This window comes from Bufo bufo, chromosome 8, assembly GCF_905171765.1.
Source record: "Bufo bufo chromosome 8, aBufBuf1.1, whole genome shotgun sequence".
NCBI lineage: Eukaryota > Metazoa > Chordata > Amphibia > Anura > Bufonidae > Bufo > Bufo bufo.
The window spans coordinates 19,917,900-19,939,711 of NC_053396.1; the positions used below are offsets into that span (position 1 = coordinate 19,917,900).

The 21,812-nt window shown below is 45.3% G+C and overlaps 1 protein-coding gene across 2 annotated transcripts in view; it reads left to right on the forward strand.

Moving 5' to 3' along the window:
- The window catches only part of FPGS (folylpolyglutamate synthase), an 88,449-nt gene extending 80,733 nt beyond the window's left edge, over positions 1-7,716 (forward strand). For both annotated transcript variants that reach the window (XM_040404964.1, XM_040404963.1), the window contains exon 15: positions 6,951-7,716. In XM_040404964.1, the coding sequence (XP_040260898.1) occupies positions 6,951-7,375 (425 nt within the window). In that variant the 3' untranslated portion in view covers positions 7,376-7,716. The remainder of the gene's footprint in view (positions 1-6,950) is intronic.
- Positions 7,717-21,812: the final 14,096 nt, after the last annotated feature.

Consider the following 21,812-nt stretch of genomic DNA (forward strand, 5'->3'; position numbering starts at 1 on the left):
CAGATGGCGGACCCTGTAATGGGGCTTTGCAAGCCGAGCAATGCGGGTCAGGCTGCCCTTGAGGGAGGGGCGCCTTACATGCGGTGCAGGTGTGATACCAAGGACCGGCCGGCGCTGAGGGGTCAGACATGTTGGCTGAAGTAATATAAAAGCGTCCAGGCCAGAGGGCTGCAGAGCTAGAAAGGGTCAACAGTCCTACCAGGTCACAGTGGGAGCGGACGACAACAGCAGCGGCAAATCCTGAGGTAAAACCTGAGGTAAAAACGATCCGTCCTGAGAGCAGGCACGAAGAGGAGGCGGGGCCAGCGAGGAGCGGGAAGAAAGACGTCCGCCCCCCCGACTGAATGTCTAACATGTACAGGAGAAGCGGAACGAAGCTCCGCCCCCCGCCGGAACTTTCGCGCGCGTGCGCGATTCAAACAAATATGCCGCCGAGAAAATATTGCCCCCCGACCACCTCCTTATACACCGGCCGCGAATGACGCACCGGTAGCCGGCAAGAGAAGTCAGCCGGCAGCTGAACACAGCGGCAGAGATAACAAAAGGCGGCCCCACAAGGCCGCAGCACCTGAGGTAAACTTGTGCAGTAAACCCTCCCCCACGAGCACCGCTCCATCCTGCTCCACACACAAAGGGGGGAAGCCGACAGTAAGCCTTGTAATGTGACAAGGCTAGGCAGAGGGAACACAGAAGTTAAAACCCTAACAGGGGGGGGGGGGTTGGAACGGCTGCATAGCCACCTCACCAGTCGACGTTTTCACCCTCAGTCCATCCAGCAGGGACGCCCCTTCAGCCACTGGCACCGAAGTGGCAGGAAGCTGGAGAGGGGCTTGCAGGTGGGCGACCCTTGTGCTGGCGGGATGCAGGGGAGCTGGGCTGCCCTGGTCCTCCTTTTCTTCTGTGGGGGAGGCAGCAGTGCGGATAGCCGGCACTGGCGCAGCTCAACCCCGGGAAAACAGAGAGGTCTTTGCGACTCTGTTGTCCCTGTTGAAAAAAGGAAAAAAGTTGAAAATAATAAAAAGAGAAAAAATAAAATCTTTAGCAAAGACAGCTCTGCAGTGCAGAGAGTGTCTTGCCTCCTTGACACTAAGCAAAAAACTGGCAGTCTCTCTCTCCAGGCTGAGGGTATAGCTGCTGGAGGAGGGGCTTAACAGTCTTCACTTAGTGTCACGCCTCCTATGGAGATGAGCTATACCAAGGTTTCCTGTGTCCCCCAAGGAATTGGGCGAGAAAACCCTGTGGTTGGGGGGACGAGCCTCCCTAGCATCACGGATGACACTAGGGAGGTTCTTCCCCGTCACTGCTTGCCATTGGCTGCTCCCCCCGACACTGGATGTTTTCATCCATGCATGGGAAGAAGCAGCAGCGGCGGCGCAGGGAGCCAGGTAAGTATATTCAGTGTGAGGGGCCCCGGAATATGGGGGAGCATTTTGAAGGTCTTCGATAACCCCTTTAACGCTGCCACGCCATGCCATTCTATATTGCCGCATGTATAAGGCTGGTCACACCCTCTAAATCAATCTGGCTACTTTAAAAAAAAAAAAATCAGATAAATTATTATTTTGTAAAAATAAACTATATCATTTTACAAAATTCTTGTGTCCTATATTATGTTCAACACAGTGCAATGGCTACTTTTATAATTTGGACATCATCCATCTATTCAGACGCTCCTCGGCTCATCTGTCTTTTATGCTGTACTTGCACTCCAGACAGGTGGAATAACATTGTATGGAATCCTAGCGGGCTTAATACAAGGCAGAACGATCTGTTACCAAACGGATCATCAAGCACCGCGGCATCGGTACCAATGGAGCCTTATTTATTGCCATTACGGTAAATACGGTGGAATAGCAAAAAGAAATATATAGCTGGCGTGTGCCTTTAACGTCTGTTGATTTCCATTCCGTGTTTACGCCACATAAATGTTCCTTTAATTATTTACCAGACGCCCCATGCACTTCCCTGCTTGTCCCCTGCTTGTCCCCTGCAACCTGCGCTGCTAAACATTGTCTGATCCAAAGATTAGGAAGTAAATCAGACACTTGGCAAAAAGTGTGGACATTCCTGTGCTGTCTATGAAGTATGGCTGCCAAAATCCACGCACAAGCCGATCTTGTCTGTGTCCTAAGAGACAGTTCAGTGGAGCATAGCGAGACTTTCAGAGCGGTGTCTGTACGTCGTGGCGAATTCGGGCATGTAGCAGTATTTTGTCTGGCGAAATTCCGTTAGCCATGCCACAAATCCTACAGACTCCATTATAGCCAATGGGATCCATTGGATGCCAGCAGTGTGGCAGAAGAGAACTGGAATTTGGCCACAGAGGTGAACCTACCTTTTTATATGTACGGCCATATTTTATCAGCCCTGTGGGTAATGTTACATTCAGCCTCCCCCAGCTGAGAACGTGGACTGCTTGTAACTAGAATATCGATAAGGTACAATTTCTGTTTAGGGTCCATTCACACGTCCGTAGTGCATTGTGGATCTGCAATACACCCGGCCGGCACCCCCATAGAAATGCCTATTCTTGTCCCCTATTTTATTCCGGAGCCGAGGACCGGAAGATCGGCGGCGCGCTCCGGAAATGCGGAACTGAATAGAGTGGTTGAAGTCCACCTTGCCTGCTCCTCTGCTGTCTGGGATAAGTCGGGAAGGCTCCATACATGTTAGATGGTTGGCTGAACAGCAGCGGCAGAGAGCAGGTAAGTATACTTCCCTCCGCACAGCCAGGTGAGGGGAGGGTCTGCCCCAAGGATGTCCCACCCCTTTAATATAACACCAGTATCTCTGAGATGTTTCGTTACAACACGGGCCCATCATGTGTGCCCAGTTGTTTCCGAAGCGTTTGTGGGGGATTGCCCGGTTGGTTGTCAGTTTGTGTGTTTCCAGGGGGGAAAGGTCGGCACCGTGTGGAATTCTGGGTGAATTGTTATCTAGGGGTGTGGGGCAAACGCTATGGCCTCACCACTGGGACCCCTGACAATCAGAAGAGCACGGGTCCAGAGCTCCCCCATTCCATCTCACTTGAGGAGAAGTTTGAATTGATCGGTGGTCGAGCCTGTGCCCCACCACTTCATTCGTGAGGTTGACTACAACAAACTTGCATTGTCCTTCATACTCTTAGAATATTTACGTAGCTTTTATTATTTTTTATTTTTTATTTTTTGTTCTCACTTGGCGCTATTCATAATACTAATGGTTTCCACTGGATTTCTTTCAGATTTCTTTTTATTAATCAGTAAAAGTGTACATTTTGGATTAACAATATACATTATAATTCACAAATATCTCAAAATTGCAAATACAAATAAAGGCAGTGCATCCGACCCACTATGGCTCCCATTGACTGTTACAGTGTTCCGTAAGTGACAAGGGACGGTTTGTGTGCGCATTAATGGGGCTGCCCAGATGAGGATGTGATATCTATGGCACCTTACGAAGTCTTAAAGCACGGCATTGTTTCCAGGGTCCCCAAAGTTTCATATATCCCTGTTGATTCCTGCTTTCCTACCCCACCAACTCTTCAAGATGGCTGATGTGATCTACTTGATAAACCCATTGCTCTAATGTGGGGCGGGTCTTTACTAAGCCATTTAAGTGGAATCAATAGCTTTGCCGCTTGTAGTAGATGGGTGGCTATGTCATTTTTAGCTGGGCGCCAGGTATCATTTGGGAGCCATAGCAGGATTGACTCCGGAGTTGGCTTACCATTTGCCGAGGTAATCAGATTGACCTCTTTCGTTACCTCTTCCCAGTAACCCGAAATCTTTGGGCAGAACTAAAAGATGTGATTCAGTGTGCCCTCCCTGTCCTCGCATCTCCAGCACATATCCGATGACTGTAAGCCCAGTAAAAACATTTGTTTAGGACAGGGATGCCCAACCTGCGGCATTCTCACACATCTGGAAAAGCCATAAGAACTCGGGAGAAGGACCTACCAAGTTCCTCTGACCATCTAGAAACATATGCTGGAGTCCCTCTGCTCTTACGGGGGAGGTTATCTTGAATGAGTAGTTTTTCAAAGCAAGTGTGGTCTCCCACCTTACGCTGGGGGAGGATAATATTTCAGAATATTGCAGGAGGATAGGAAGTTAGTGGTGAGGGATGGTAATGCTCTGGGTTGGGGCACACCATCTGGCTCCATTAGATCCTCCAGAAAGGTCACTAGTCTGACCCTTGAACCTTATACAGCCTTATGAGTCTCCCATACTGTTATGGTAGAAGTGTCCCCGGGCAGGTTCTCCTTTAAAGAAAAGAGTGAGCTTCTGTTGCATTGCCTGCAAGTTACCGCCCTATCCAGCAATGTCTCATTCAGGCGCCAGGACCATGTTCTAGCTGGCATATTTCGAAAACATAAGGATATATTCACTGGTGCATGGTCGGCTCTATATTGGCCGAGTGCAATAAGTCAATGTGCCGTTCTGAAACAAAGATGTAATCCAGTCTCTGAAATGTGTTGTGCACATTAGAGAAAAATGTATAGTATCGGTTAGCAAGCATCCTTTAATGTTCTGTGTATTCTCCCTAGGGATACCTGAGTGTATGGAAGTACCGGAGGAGGCGTCAAGAGTGGGTGAAAGGGCAATGTTGATGTCACATCCCACTATACGTATACCTTCTGTGAACTGATGTAGCTTAGCCATTGTAGCCTTGAGCCATTCTTGTTGGGCGCATATAGACTTGCAAACGTAACAACATCCACTCCTTTTTTACCCTTAACAAAAATAAAGCGTCCCTCAGGGTCAGATTGTGGTAGAATATGGGTAAGGCCTCATCCACACGACCGTTGTTATGGTCCGCATCAGAGCTGCGGTTTTTGCAGATTGGATGCGGACCCATTTACATCAATGGGGCCGCAAAAGATGCGGACAGCACTCCGTTGCTCCGTCCCATGGTCCGCAAAAAAATATAACATGTCCTATTCTTGTCCCTTTTGCGGACAAGAATAGGCAGTTATATCAATGGCTGTCCATGCCGTTCCGCAAATTGCGTAACGCTCGCGGACGCCATCCGTGTTTTGCGGGAGGACAAGGGTACATTTTTAGATATAGCAACACTCGTCCCTCGAGGCGTTGACGTAAGAACTATGGAACCGCATTTTAAAATACGCTTGCGGCAGAGATGGTATGCGTCCTGCTTTAAAATGCGTTTCCTGAGGGAAAAAAAAACATATATCTGTCTTGGATTTAAGTAATAGGCGACATAACGGATCTTTTTGCGGCGTGTTCATGCCTCACATTGTAAGTGGTACATTTCATCTGAGCCATTTAGAGCAGGTATTATGGCTTGAGACAAAGCTTGTTTTAAGAACCACATGAGGGAAGGTGGGGAAGGATAGAAGGAACAGAATAATATATATATATATATATATATATATATATATATATTATAGTAAATACAAGACTGTGTGGTGTGTGGGCATTCGCTCTGGTAGTTAGGACTAGCGGATGCAGTTTAGAGGTACACAGTTCTTGAATCAAACAGCGGTGTTTATTCACACATTGGTGTATAACAAAATGCAGATAAGCTGTATCGCAAACGCCGGTGGCTTGTTGTTTGTTCACACACAAGGAAAGTCCATAAACAATAAGTCACCTTTTCTCCTGGGTGTTAATTCACACCCTGTTAGCAGTTCAGCCACATCAAGTCCATAGGTGGCCTGTTCCTCCAGAGGGGCCTGAGTCCTCCAGCCCGGCTCAAACCTCAAATCCCAGCACAGCCCTCAGTTCACAGCACACAGACTCCTGAGCTCCACTGTCAGAGGGAGGTAAATCCACCACTCCTGGCAGTGCTGGCTGGTTTTTATGTCTGGCAAAACCCGGCCTGCAACATGGGGAGTAGTCACCCACCCAGCACTTTGACTACTCCCAGTAAGAGCCGTCCCTGATCAGCCATGCTAAATCTCAAGGTGTCAATTAGCAATAGCTACTGCTGACACATAAAATACCGGCTCTTACTTCACTGAGGCCAGGAACCTCAGTGACACATACCTTCCATCCACGATGATTCCAGGTGGTTCGTCTCTAGTGGTCTACTCTATGCCTGAGTTGTTTGAGGTCCCCTTTTTATCTCCGCCTGTTCTCTCATAACAGGCATTATGGCTTGAGACAGCTTGTTTTAAGAACCGCCGATAGACTTGCGTGGGGTCCCTTGTCACGCTGGCTACTGTCGAGTCAGACAAGCTATCTGGGTCTGAGTCCTCTAAGGCTGGGTTCAGACCTGAGCGTCTTTGATATGCGCGTTTGACGCGCGTTTTTTATGCGCGTTTTTTGCAATAGTAAACGCGCGTTTGACGCGCGTTTGTGTGATTGACTGCAATGTCCTATGGCCACAAACGCGCTGTAAAACGCCCCAAAGAAGCTCAAGTACTTGTTTGAGCGTAGGGCGTTTTACAGCGCGTTTTTCAGCGCTGTAAAACGCTCAAGTGAGAACCAGGGCCATAGGGAAGCATTGGTTTTCATGTGTTGAGCGTTTTACAGCGCGTTTGAACGCGCTGTAAAACGCTCAAGTGTGAACCCAGCCTTAGTGTTCTCTCTTCTCCTCCGGCGCCATATTACGTTGCTTCCCCGCTGCAGTCCGGTCTCACAGGCTCCCTTCATCTCTGGCCTTGTCTTTACCTATTTTCACCATCTTGGAGTGAGATGAGCAGTGTATATAGCAGTAACACAGGCCCGTGACGGAGGAGCTCTCTAACAAGCGTCCATCGCGCTGTGCAGTCAGGCTTGGCCCCCTGCTTTCCAGTGGATTTCGACATGCCTGATGGCCTGTGCCACATAAGATATGTAACTGCCAGAGGTGTGGCAGCTTATGCTCTACTTCTCATTGAGAATCACGTGTCGCCATCTTTAGTAACCAGCGAGTAGTTGTCTTATCACCAGTGATTTTATTGTGGTTTGGGGCGGGAATATTATCTATCTATAACCTTTTTTTGTATTTTCTGTCCTCAGATCAGCGGAATTACAATGTGACTCTGGAGAACGTCCTCACGCGATGTTTGGGGAATCAGAAGACATGGAACCTTCTGATGGAGGAGAAAATCTGTTCTGATCCTTGGAACTCCTCCCTGCCGGTTGATACTCTGATTAAGGACAGCCCACGCGGTGCAGCCCTGCTCCTCGACCCTTCGTCAGAGCGCCTTTTAAACTGTAACTCCCTGGTGTTCCCCTGCATCTCGCATGCTCTCCAGTGGGCCACCCAGGGTAGGGACCCGGATTTCCCTTGTCAGGACATCAGCCTTCTCCACCACCATCCCGTTGCCAGTTCTGGCTCCGTCCTGCTGCAGGAAGCTGCTCATGTTCAGATTCTCATCACTGGAAGCCTGCATCTCATTGGGGGTGCTCTGAAGCTGCTCGATCAGTCCCTTACTGAATGAAGGATTGGGGTTGTCAGTCTATATTACATACTGTTTACTTGAAGGGTGGACGCCCCTGCTGCCTGACATGAGACTTTTTTCCCTTTTTAAAAAAATAATAATAATAATCTATAAAATATTATTTTTGAAGAAACGATCACTACACTCTGAGCACTAGTGGGAATTAAACAGTTACCTCGGGTCATCTCTTTCAAAAGGGCTGCTATTTTACATGTCACAAATAATCAAAAATCCAAGTAATAGTGACACCTTCTCTGTACATAAGTAGGAGATATTTGGTTAAAATTAATTTTTTTTTATATATATATTCCTTTCCTGCAACAAAATATTTATTAACATTGTTTTTGTGTTGAGTTTTCTTTTAAGATTGGGGCGATTCTGCATTGTTCCAGTAGGTGGCGCTTTCGCAATAAGTTAGGGTTATGGGTGAGCTTATCGTCAGTGTGAATTTTCACACATAATCTATAATACAAAGTAAATAAGTCCATATTGGACAGGAACCAATTATCTTTGGAGTTACACTCAGTTATGTGACCCGCAGATTCAGCTTGCTTTTAATTTAACCCGTTAAGGACATAGCCTTGTTTAGTACGAGGTTTTCAGGGGTTTTAATGATGGCCGATCCTCAGCATAGTCCATCAGTATTTGATAGGCAGAGGTCTGAGACCTCCTCATCCCCCTGCTCTGCACAGCCCTATCCATTGTATAGTGGCCTTCGCTGCTGGTTATGAAGCGGCAAGTAATAACCTACATCATACCAAGCTTGACAGTACAAGACCTCCCAGCACTAGACCTCATACACAATGCCGCCCTAACATTTCTCCATGCCTGAAATAAACCATTGCACATAGCGATGAGACCTACGGAAATCACAGGTCTGAAGCGGCAAGAGACGGACACGAGAAGAGAAGACGTGATGGTTCGCTTCTGCATTGATGTCCAAGATGGAGTAGTAGACTAGACCACCCTGCGGCAGTCCTGGATGGTAAGGCGCCATGGTTCCTGGATTTCCCTAAAGGTATCGCCAGGGAATAATTTTATAAAGCGATGAATGGTTAGGACAGTGTTTCCCAACCAGTGTGCCTCCAGCTGTTGCAAAACTACAACTCCCAGCATGCCCGCACAGCCAAAGGCTGTCCGGGCATGCTGGGAGTTGTAGTTTTGCAACAGCTGGAGGCACACTGGGTTAGGATACACTGTTCCTAGACTCAGTCTCTGAGTCCATGTTCCAGGGGCACTGCCAAAAGCGGTTTCCACTGTGAAAGGACACCGTGAACATTACCTGTTCTTAGGCAGGTTTGTGGCGTCCAGCAGGGAATTTGGTACACGTTGGAAACGGGCATTAAAACCTGCCATGTAGTGCTAACCTAAAGCAGGCATGGCCAACCTGTGACTCTCCAGCTGTTGTAAAACTACAACTCCCACCATGCTTTGCTGCAGGCTGATAGCTGTAGTCAGTCTGAGCATGCTGGGAGTTGTAGTTTTGCAACAGCTGGAGGGCCTCAGGTTGGCCATGCCTGACCTACAGCATTACTTTTAGGGACTTGCTTGTACAATGAGACTGTATTTAGACAGGCCAAAAAATACCGCTTATTCTGCCAGGTAGAATGCATCTAAAATGCCACCAACAGCTTCTCATTGATTTCTTTTCAAATTCTTTTTATTGATTTTTGAGAAAAAGGAGGGGGGGGGGGGAGCTTCTCATTGATTTCAATGTTTTTTTTTTGTTAGTTTTTTTAATTAATTCTGCAGCTGGTTTCAAAAACTCTTCCGAAGTGTCATCTTACTTCTTTCTCAAGTGTTTTTGAGGTTGCTTTTCCCCACCGAGGAGTTTCTGGCGAGTAATGAGCTGCTATCAGAAGCATGTTTCCATTCTGATCTGCTGTGTGATCATAACCTTAGGGTGGAGTAATACAGTACCGTTAAAATGTATACGTTTTTATTTTTCTTAGGGTCAGAAATTGACGTGCCGTGCGGATTTTGAAAGCTGCATGTCAATTGTTACATTTTTCTTGTGCGTATTCCACCCTTTTCAATGGAAGGAAAACTGCCCCCAAAACACAAATAGTGCAGATTTTTGTGCATAAATCTGCACCCCTTAGGGTGAATTCAAATATAGCAGGGATGCCCAACCTGCGGCCCTCCAGCTGTTGAAAAACTACAACTCCCAGCATGCTCCAATAGATGTAGGCTGTCCAGGCATGTTGGGAGTTGCAGTTTTGCAACAGCTGGAGGGCCTCCAGTTGAGCATCCCTGAATTACAGCAAATCGGTGGCAGAAATTCACGCACTGGCTGCAAAAACAACCTTGTTCGGATCAACAGAATCGCTGACTTTCAGTCAGAAGTTTCGGCCACCTGTGAATATAAGGGCTTGTCAGCATTTTCTGTGGACAGCACATGCACCCATTGATTTGTATGTGTGTTTTACACATCAGTATTTTCTTTTACTGACGTGCACTACTTTGTTCCGTGATGCGGACCAAACCCGCCCATTGTAGCCTATAGGTCTGTGACAATCACGGACAGCAATACAGATGGCATCCGTGTTGCGTCTGTATTTCACTGAAGACTGATAGGAGATGCTGTGAAAATTCATTTTCAGCAACGTCCGTGGATTACAGATGACACACGGAGGGTAAAAATGGACACGTGGATCCTTCACGGATGAAACGGATCCTTCACGGATGAAACAAGGATTTTTTTTTTTCCCACAGACTTGAAAATGACCTAGAAATGTGGAGGCGCATCAGAGCTTTTTAGGCAGGGCGAGGGCTGTTTGTTCAACATTTGAACACTGCTGGGCGGTAGTCACCGGGCTCACTGCTAGGCGGAAGGCTTTGCCTAGCTGACCCATGGAGAGCCCGGTACGTCACTGGATCTCAAGAAAATTCCCTTCTGCTGCTGAATCGCGCAGGGAAAGGGGGAGCGTCGGAGCGTGAAAAGCTCCACTGCTCCACTCATTCATGGTGAGTGAGTGGAGATCGGGTTGTGTCCTGGTTCAGCTCTGAAACCCGGACAGCCCCTTTACGCACAGATACGACCTCCTGTTTTTGAATTAACTCCTAGATCTAACTTCCAAAACTTTCATACAGAAACCTGACCTTGTGAACGCACCCTTACATGGCTGATATTTTGTGGCAGGTACGCTTGAGTTGAGCATATGAGATGTAGGTGTTCTTATCATGGAAACTGGGAAACCTACTTCATACACCAGCGAAGGGCTTGCTGTAATCTGCTGTTTTACTGGTTCCGCTGCATCAGCGATTGTTCCGTGGAAAAACATTTGCCACCTGCAGTCTACAGAGGAAATGCTTATCTCGTGACCGAGCCCTACAGACCTCTACCCGTTTACTCCATTCATGGACTGTAGGTCCTAATAGAAAAGACACAGTCCACTTTATAAATGTTGAGAGGCATAAAGCTCCCTACTGCCATGTGAATAGTGCGTATAGAAGAAATCTGCTGAGTTTAGGCATTTTTCGTCTGGTTGGGAGGCAGCTTGATGCAGCAGAAATCTCACCACTACTTTGCAATGGAGGCCAAGCCAGGTTAGAGCGGTCTTACAAGCTGCATTCATCACTTCTCCTCGGGATAGATGATAAATGTATAATTGCTGGGGGGCCCCAATAATCAGGAGGCCCCCTGTGTTAACCCCTTAGTAACCAGCCTATTTTGGGGTCTTGGTAACCAAGCAATTTTATTTTATTTTTTTCATCATCACATCCCAGGACCTATAGCTTTTTTAAAAAAAAAAAAAAAAATTGTCTTTGTTGCCACATTTTGCCGGACAAGTTGTACTTTTTAATGGCGCTATTTTGGGGTAGACATAATTAACTTTTATGAACTTTCTCTGGGCGATGGGGAAAAAACAGCAATACAGCTAAGTTTTTAATTTTTTAAAATTTTGCAGCATAAATAATAGCGTTCTTTGGGTCAGTATGATTACAGCAATATCAAACACATATAGACTCGTTGTTTTACATTTTACTTCTTTTGCACAATAAAAACCCTTTTTCATAAAAAAAAAAAGTTTTTGCAATGCTGCATCCCAAGTCCCATAACTTTCTACAGAGCTGCGTGAGCCCTTGATTTTTGCAGGGCAACATGTCGTTTTCATTAGTATAATTTTGGGGTATATAATCCTTTTTATTTACGTTGAATAATAAAAAAACAGCAATTCTGGATTTTTTTATTTTTTTTTTAAACGGTGTTCAAGAGAGAAATGACATTAATTGTGTAATGCTGATTGTAACGGATGCGGCAATACAAAATATGTGAGGGGATTTTATTTTAGCAGTTTTTTTTCCATTGAAAAGCTTTTTTTTTTTTTTTCAATCGATATTTTTTTTTGTTTTTAACATGGAGATTATTTATATATATTTTTTTCATTTAATTAACTTTAACCATTTACTAGTCCCTCAAAGGGACTCAGGCAATCTTTTGATTATTTGTATAATGTACTGTACTGCTTATGCAGTACAGAGTATTAAACTGTTAGTGCTATACATACAGGCATCAGCAGGCTGCGCCAGAGAAGCGCAGCCGGATAGGCAAACACTGCAGACTGGCCAGGGGTGTTCATTAGATTAGGTGCCACCCTGCGATCTCATTTGCAGAGTTCTGATGGGAGACCGAGCTCCATCCCTCTAAACCACTTAGATGCCACGGTCACTATTGACCTCAGCATTTAGGCTAGGTCTACATGATGACATGTAGGGCGACACATAGGGCACAACTACCCTGCAACATGTCGCGCGACAATTTTTATAATGGTAGTTTATGGTGTCGCACTGCTACATCTCAAATGGGTTTTTTGCTACTGTCTTGTCGCAGCATGTCGCAGTGCGGCACCATAGACTACCATTATAAAAATTGTTGCACGACAAATGTCGTCGTGTAGACCTAACCTCTTTAGGACACAGGTACGCCCTGATGTCCTGGAACTTACGGCGGGCGGTGATCGGAACCCAGGGCCTGCTCAAATCATTAAGCAGGCACCTGGGGCCAATGCGCCGGGGGGTCCTGTGACCCCCCCCCCCCCCCCCCCCCCCCCCCGTGTAGGCGATCGCAGCAAACCGCAGGTCAATTCAGACCTGCAGTTTGCTGCGTTTCCGGGTTATTCGGGTCTCTGAGGAACAGGATGTTGATCTGTGGTGTGTTTTTACCCCACCAATCACCATCCTGCGATCCTGAGAGGTGATGTGACCTCTCACCTCTCAGGATTGCCTCTGATTGGTAGATGGGCGGGAGATTCAAATGTTGCCAGCCTCCCTCTCCTCCTCCTTTTGTGCGGAGGAGAGAGGAGCGCTGCTGTGCACGTCGTCGGATCTGAGCCAGCATCACCCCATCTGTGCCCCAGCACCCATTCTTGCCCCCAGGACCCGATCTGTGCCCCAGCACCCCCAATCTGATCAGCAGGTAAAGTCTAGGGAAAGGTTGGGCTAGGCAGGGATAATGAAGGTAAAGTTAGTGTGAAAAAAAGTTTTATAGCATCACCCTAAGTAGGGTGTCTGGGGTCCACAGCACAGCTGTGTGACCCTAGACCCCCCAGGGAGGCTGCCGCTTGCCCCCCCCCCCCCAATGTTTTTGGGGCGCAGACATTATTATTTTTTTTTGTGCGTACGCTGACTGTGGCCGGCACTCTTAGCGTCCCCTGCCGGTGAACTTGTCTGGTGTACCCCAGAGCGATTTGAGCCCGTGATTCCTGAGTTTGTAGGCCAATCAGGAATCCAGATTTCCACAGTGGGCTTCACTGAATATGACTTTTTTAGTCTTTTTTTCAGTGACCAACTGGTAAATCTAATGGTGGAACAAACAAACCTGTACGACCAACAGTTCGTTGCTCAACACCCGGGCTCCTTTTTGGCTAGGCCCGGTGGCTGGACCCCGGTCAGTGCAGCCGAGATGAGGACATTTTGGGGCCTCGTGCTGCACATGGGCCTAGTCAAGAAACCTAGTGTCAGGCATTACTGGAGTGGGGACGTCTTCTACCAGACCCCACTTTACAGTACGGCCATGACACGTACCCGGTTTGAGGCCATCCGGAAATGCCTGCATTATGCAGATAATGCAGCATGTCCCCCCCAAGGTGATCCTGCCTATGACCGCCTGTACAAAATCAGGCCGGTCATCGATCACTTTGGGGCCAAATTTGTACAGGCCTATGTACCTGGAAGGGAGGTCGCGGTTGATGAGTCTCTCATTGCGTTCAAGGGGAGACTCATTTTCCGCCAGTATGTTCCCTCAAAGCGGGCGAGGTATGGCGTGAAGCTGTACAAACTTTGTGAGAGTACCTCAGGGTACACTTACAAGTTTCGTGTGTACGAGGGGCGAGATTCCCGTATTCAACCCCCAGAATGTCCCCCCACTCTGGGTGTTAGCGGGAAACTTGTGTGGGACCTTATGCACCCACTGCTAGATAAAGGTTATCACCTGTACGTGGATAACTTTTATACTAGTATCCCCTTGTTCCAGTCCCTCGCTGCCAGATCCACGTCCGCATGTGGGACCGTGCGGAAAAATCAATGCGGCCTCCCTGCCCACCCCCTCCAGGTACCTATCCCCAGGGGTGCGACCCGTGCCCTTACCAGTGGAAACCTGTTGCTGGTCAGATATAAGGACAAGAGGGATGTCCTTGTACTGTCCACAATTCATGGTAACAGCATCACCCCTGTGTCTGTGCGAGGTACCGCGGCAACGGTCCTCAAGCCCGATTTGTATCGTCGACTACAATCGGTATATGGGAGGAGTTGATCTCTCTAATCAAGTTCTTAAACCATATAATGCCATGCGCAAAACCCGGGCATGGTACAAAAAAGTTGCGGTCTACTTGGTGCAGGTTGCCTTGTACAGCTCTTTTGTGCTGTCCCGGAGCGCTGGCAACACAGGGACATTCCTTCAGTTCTATGAGGCAGTCCTCAAGGCCCTTATCTTTTCGGACCGGGAAAGAGCAGGCCGGAGTACCTCGGGAACTGGAGGTGCCCGGATCGTCCCTGGCCAACACTTTCCAGGTGTGGTCCCCCATACTGGAAAGAAAGGACGGACCCAAAAAAGGTGCAGAGTGTGTCACAGGAGGGGGATACGGAAAGACACCACCACTCAGTGCGACACGTGCCCCGATCATCCGGGCCTCTGCATTATTGGTTGGTTCAGGGAGTACCACACTTCCATGAAGTACTAAATTTATATCCCAATTTAGCCACTGACAATCGGATAAAAAAACTGGTTCTCAGACTTGAGACACCCAAAAAAATCGTAAAAACTAAAATAATTTTAAAAAAAGTATACAAATTAGGTATCGCCGCGTCGGTAATAATCTCCTCTATAAAAATACCCCATGACCTAACCCCCTAGATTAACACAGTCCAAAAAAAAAGTGCAAAAAAAGAACTTTTTTTGTCACCTTACATAACAAAAAGTTTAATAGTTTCAATCCGTTTTTTCCGGTAACAAAGCAAGGGTTAACAACCAAACAAAACTTAATATTTATTACCCTGATACTGCAGTTTACAGAAACGCCACATTTGTGGTCGTAATCTGCTGTATCACTAAAAGGCAGGGCGCAAAAGGAAAGGACCGACATGGTTTCTGGTAGGCCGATTTTAATGGCCTTTTTTATTGACACCATGTCCCTTTTGAAGCCCCCCTGATGCCCCCCTAGAGTAGAAACTCCCTAAAAGTGACCCCATCTAAGAAACTACACCCCTCAAGGTATTCAAAACTGATTTTACAAACTTTATTAACCCTTTAGGTGTTCCTCAACAGTTAATGGCAAATGGAGATGAAATTTCAGAATTTCAATTTTTGTAACCTTACCTCACAAAAATGTAATATAGAGCAACCAAAAATCATATGTACCCTAAAAATAGTCGCAACAAAACCGCCACCTTATCCCGTAGTTTCCAAAATGGGGTCACTTTTAGGGAGTTTCTACTCCAGGGGTGCATCAGGGGGGTTGAAACAGGACACGGTGTAAATAAACCGGTCCATAAAAATCAGCCCTCCAAAAACCACACGGCGCTCCTTTCCCTCTACGCCCCGCCGCATGGCCGTACAGTAGTGTACGACCACATATGGGGTGTTTCATTAAACGGCAGAGTCAGGGCAATTAAGATACAGTCTTGTTTGGCTGTTAACCCTTGCTTTGTTAGTGGAAAAAATGGGTTAAAATGGAAAATTTGGCAAAAAAATGAAATTCTCAAATTTCATCCCCATTTGCCAATAACTCTTGTGCAACACCTAAAGGATTAAAGTTTGTAAAATCTGTTTTGAATACCTTGAGGGGGGGATTTTTTTTTTATATCGGGTCACTTTTATGGAGTTTTTACTTTAGGGGTGCATCAGGGAGGCTTCAAATGGGACATGGTGTAAATAAACCAGTCCAGCAAAATCTGCCTTCCAAAAACCACACGGCGCACCTTTCCCTCTACGCCCTACCGTGTGCCCATACAGTAGTGCACGGCCACATATGGGGTGTTTCTGTAAACGACAGAGTCAGGGCAATAAAGATACAGTCTTGTTTGGCTGTTAACCCTTGCTTTGTTAGTGGAAAAAATGGGTTTAAATGGAAAATTTGGCAAAAAAATTAAATTCTCAAATTTCATCCCCATTTGCCAATAACTCTTGTGCAACACCTAAAGGGTTAACAAAGTTCGTAAAATCAGTTTTGAATACCTTGAGGGGTGTAGTTTCTTAGATGGGGTCACTTTTATGGAGTTTCTACTCTAGGGGTGCATCAGGGGGGCTTCAAATGGGACATGGTGTAAATAAACCAGTCCAGCAAAATCTGCCTTCCAAAAACCATATGGCGCACCTTTCCCTCTACGCCCTACCGTGTGCCCGTACAGTAGTTTATGGCCACATGTGGGGTGTTTCTGCAAACTACAGAATCGGGGCAATAAATATTGAGTTTTGTTTGGCTGTTAACCCTTGTTTTGTTACTGGAAAAAATTTATTAAAACGGAAAATATGCCAAAAAATCGAAATTCAGAAATTTTATCTCCATTTGCCATTAACTCTTGTGGAACACCTAAAGGGTTAACGACGTTTGTAAAATCAGTTTTGAATAGCTTGAGGGGTGTAGTTTCTAGAATGTGGTATTTTATTGTATTTTACTGTCTAATTACAGGCCTGCCGATTTTATATATGACGTATTTTAATCTATATTGGAGATATTAGCACTGCCATTTAACTTTGATTTTGATTGTTGTATTATATACATGCTTATATTTTCTGTATTTTACTAGTATATGCATTAATAAATGTAGATAGTGCTATTACACTAAACCTGTGTGTGTCCGGATATAAGAGTGCCCATTCACCTTCTTTGTACAAATTTTGTTTTTTGTTTCTTTTTTTTTTACAAAGTTTGCTGCTTCAGTGTTTTTGGTTCTTTTTGGCAGATGTTTCTATGATATACTGAAGTACATTTATAAGCATTTTATTTTCAGCAGTTTTTTTCCTCTTTTTTTTGACAAATCCATCAAATTAAGACTCAATGGGGGAGATTTTTTTAAACTGGTGTAAAATGGAACTGGCTTAGTTTCCCATAGCAACCAATCGGATTGCACCTTTCATTTTTCAGAGCTCCTTTGTGGAATCTGATGTCGAAGCCAGTTCTACTTTATACCAGTTTGATAAATCTCCCCCAATATTTCCAGTGGTAGACCATTCTATTCCAAGACCTGCAATTCGCCCTGGCATGCTGGATATCATCTTATGGGCCAAATCCTGACTGATGGCAGCCCATTCTTGCATAATCGGTGCTTGGAGTTTATCACAATTTCTGTTTTTTGTTTGTCCATCTGCTTTTTGAGGATTGATCATGTTCTCAATTGGATTGAAATTTGGGGAGTTTCCGGGCCATGGACCCAAAATATCATTGTTTTGTTTACTGAGCCACTTAGTTCTCACTTTTGCCTTGTGACATGTTATCCATCCTGCTGGAAAAAAGCGTTGTTCCTCAACAAATTGCTCCTGGATGGTTGGGAGAAGTTGCTTTTGGAGGATGTTTTAATTCCATTCTTCATTCATAGGCAAACTTGTGTGTGAGCCCCAGGGGCGGATTGACCATAGACCTTACAGGGAAATTTCTAGGTGGGCTGATACCCAGGGGGCCGTCCTTCTTATGGTCGGCCAGTGGAAGTTTTTGAGGATGTATTTTGTGCTGCTGGCAGTACTTTTTGATGGACTGTGGTATTTGGCTGTGTTGGGGTGGTATAATGTGCCACAATATAGAATTGCTGTCCCTGCCTTCCATCAATTTGGACCCAACTAGAAAACAGGGCCACTTTTAGTATTTTCTCCAGGGCCACTTTAAGTTCCCAGTCCGCCCCCGGTGAGCCCACTCCCTTGAACAAGCAGCTTGCTCAGGAATGGCAGCAGGCAGGTGTGAGGTCATCTGCATGCTCAGAGAGACAAAGCTTTTGGAGAATGTCCTAGTGTCAAAGGAGCCAATTCTCTACAAGAAAAACATCAAGGACAGAAGGACATTCTGCAGGAGGTACAGAAACTGGATTCAGAGAAAGTTATTTTCTCTGATTAAGACCCCATTCAGAAAAATGATTGCCTGGAGAAGAAAAGGTGAGCCCTACCATGAGTCCTGTGTCATGTCAACAGTAAAGCATCCTGAGACCATTTATGTGTGGAGTTGCTTCTCCTCCAAGGGAGTGGGCTCACTCACAAATATGCCTAAGAATACTTCCATGAATGAAGAATGGAATCAAAACATTCTCCAAGACCAGCTCCTCCCAACAATACAGAAGCAACTTTTCCCAGTGATCCAGAAGCTATTTGGTTAGGAACAATGCTTTTTCCAGCATGATGGGGCAGCATGTCGCGGGGCAAAAGTGATATCGAAATAGCTTGCTGAACATTGAAATTTTGCATTCATGGCCAGGAGACTCACCAGATCCCAGTCCCATTGAGAACTTGTTGTCAATCCTCAAAAACCAGGTGGACTCCAATCACTGATAAGGCAAGAATGGGTTGTCATCAGTCAGGATTTGGCGCAGAAGCTTATATCCAGCACGTCGGGGCCAATAGCAGAAGTCTTGAAAAAGAATGGTCAACACTGGAAATATTGAGTCTTTGCATAAACTTGAAGGATTTGTTGTGGCTCACTGAAAATTGAAATTTTGGGTCCATGGCCAAGAGATTTCCCTGATCTCAATCCTATTGAGAACCTTTGGTACTCCTCAAAAAGCAGGTAGACAAACAAAAGCGCATAAATTGTGCTAAACTCCAAGCACTGATTAGGCAGGAATGGCCATCAGTGAGGATTTGACTCAGATGCTGATCAAGTATGCAGTGCCAAATACAGAAGTCTTGAAAAAGAAGGGTCAACACTAAAAATATTGAGTCTTTTCTTGACAAATCCATCAAGTTTGTGCAAAGTTAAAAAACAAAACAACAACCTATAATCGTACTTCAGTATACCATAGAAACATGACAAAAAGATCCAAAAACACTAAAGCCGCAAACTTTGTGAAAACCAAAATCTGTGTCGATCTCAACTTTTGGCCCAGACTGTACTCTGCCGTAGACAGTGAAAGTCACTATATTTTTGTTTCTTTCTGCCCCTCGATGTACATGGCTTCTATGCACTGAACATGAGGTTTAGCGAATTCATATTATGACTACTATTCACTGATGATTAGTGATAACAATGTAGTGTCTTCAGACGGACATTCCAGCAGGTTGACCTATGGATGTCAAATATTTTCTGCATACAGCGCTTTTCCTTTCAGTCCTGTCCTTGGAAGTTAGTGCAAACCTCGAGGTCTTCCTGTGCCGTGTATTGTGAGGAAGCCGCAGACTGGCCTCGTGCCCAGCTCAGAGTACCGCCTCCTGCTGCCTCAATTGAGCCGTGACCCTCACACATGGCGCCATGGGGACCCCCTTTGTTGTCAATGAGCCTGAAGGGGAAACATAACTCCATAATTATTTTGTTTAAAAATTCTTGTGTCTGACGCAGCTACAAATTTCATTCTGATAACAGCTCTTCCTAATCGGCTCGCTCTTTATTTTTGACCTCTCCGTTGAGTCGCCCCGCGCAGACGTAGTGTCTGCGCCAGATGGAAAATTCCACCGCCTGTTACGTGACTCTTCTAAATAAAAGTCTGTTTCTCCAGTACAGTCTACTCTTTGAATTCCAGCCAAGATAAGGAATCAAAGCAGAATTTTGCGCTCTAGAAGAATATAACAATATAACCACATGTAGCACACACGCAAAAAAACTATATAATGGCTGCTTTATTTAAAGTCATATAAAAAGTTATTCAAAATCAGCACGCGACGTCTTAGGACCTGCAATCATTTGGGCCCCAAGTTCTTTGGGTCCTTGACTACAACATCTGCATTTAAGGATAGAGGTAATTTTTTTATTATTGAAATTTACTCATTTTGAGCTAAAAATAATTCTTTATATTGGTCTTTATTAAAAAGTATGGATTCCTTTTATCTATACAGTGCTGAGAGGCTCTAGTAGCACCCTTTGGATGTTCTGTCTTTTCCTTCAGACCAGGAGCAGACGGACTCCTTATCTCTGCTCTCTGACCTCCTAAACACTGATTATAGTTCAGTTCTTACTGATAAGGATGTGGCTTAAATAAGTGTTTATGACCTGTCAAGTAAGTTAGAGATGAGGTTTATTAGAAGAGGGGCACAAAGTGAATGTACCAGTCACACAGCTAGAAAACCCTTTGTGACAGAACAGCTCAATACTTTTAATAAAGGCCAATTGAAAGAAACGATATTTAGATAAAAATGAGTAAAATGAAATGATAAAAAAAATTGCCTCTGAAGGTGTACGTAGCCTTTAAATGAAGATATATTTGTCATGTCCTCCAATAATGTAAAACGGATCAGTCATAAAGGGTCTGGTCACTAAAAAAAGATGTAAAGCATTAGGGTACATTCACATGGTGTTTTTTTTTTTTTTAATGGCTCATGAAAACTGTACGCCAAAAAATAGGACACGCCCTATTTTTGGCTATTTTCACGGCCATTGAAATCAGACAGGAGTGCACTTGTCTAGTAGCCGTTAAAAACTGGTATGCTGTCGTTCGCCTTCTCTGTGCTGAGAACAATGGGACTGGGGGGAGCATTCATCGAGGCAATTGGAGCCCTGTACTCCAATCCCTCAGCCAAGGTGTTTATCAATGGGGCCCTATCCTCATCATTTCCCTTAACTAATGGTACGCGTCAGGGGTGTCCTCTCTCACCCTTGATTTTTATTCTAGCGATGGAACCCCTGGCCCAGGCCATTAGACTTAACCCAGAAGTACCTGGAATACAGATTGGGAAGACTAAACACTGCATTTCCATGTATGCAGACGATGTGCTCATGACATTATCATCACCTCATTCATCCCTCCCAGCAGTTCTTTCTGTTATTAAAGAGTATGGTCGTCTATCATATTATAAGGTTAACGAATCCAAGTCACAAATCCTTCCTCTAAACATAGGTAGAGACATGATAGACTCCTTAAAAAGTGCCTTCCCCTTTGATTGGAGAGGGGACAGCATAAAATACCTGGGCATGAATCTACCTCCAACCTTTTCTACTATGTTTAGTACCAACTACCTCCCCTTATTAGAGATGATCAAACAAGACTTTGCATCAAATAGCAAATCTGAAATATCATGGGTAGGTCGCATTGCAACCTTCCAAATGTTTATTTTACCTAAGCTTTTATTTATCTTCAGAATGGTCCCCATAAAAGTCCCCAACTTCTTTTTTAAAAAGGCACAAGGCCTACTCAGCCGCTTTGTATGGAAGGGAAGTAAACCCCGAATTGCAACTAGCACTCTCACAAAGCATAAAACCAAAGGAGGTCTTAGCCTTCCAGATCTCAAAGATTACTTCCTGGCCACCCAAATACAGGCTTTGAAGAAATGGTGGATCATGGATGTTCAAACTCCCTGGGTACATATCGAATCAACGTTAGCCCCAAACAGTCATTTAAAAACCCTCCTGATTAACAGCCTGAGTGTCTCCAAGACTAGGGTCCAACCACTGCCTCTCGTGATGAAGGCTTCAATTTACCATTGGTGTCTCTTTCACAGTAAATGTGCTCCAGTTCCAGTCTCATTGCTAGATTCATCACCTCTACAGCTAGTAGAATTGCATATTCCTGAGTTAGATTTAGCACCATGGGGTCCCTTAGGTGTCAACATACTGAGTCAACTTTACAGCAATGGATCCCTAAAGTCCTTTAGTGAACTCCAAGAGGAATTTAAGATCCCCAAGGGAGATTTCTTTAAATACTTACAGATCAGGCATCTTTTACAATCAGCATCTCCTTACCAAGTGATAGCGTACAAGGGAGTTTTTGAATTGTGGGCCTTACCAACAAGAGCAGATAGAAAGGAGGGAATAAGATCTCTATACCAAGCCATAGACATGAAAGCCACTTTCACTAAATCTGCACCACT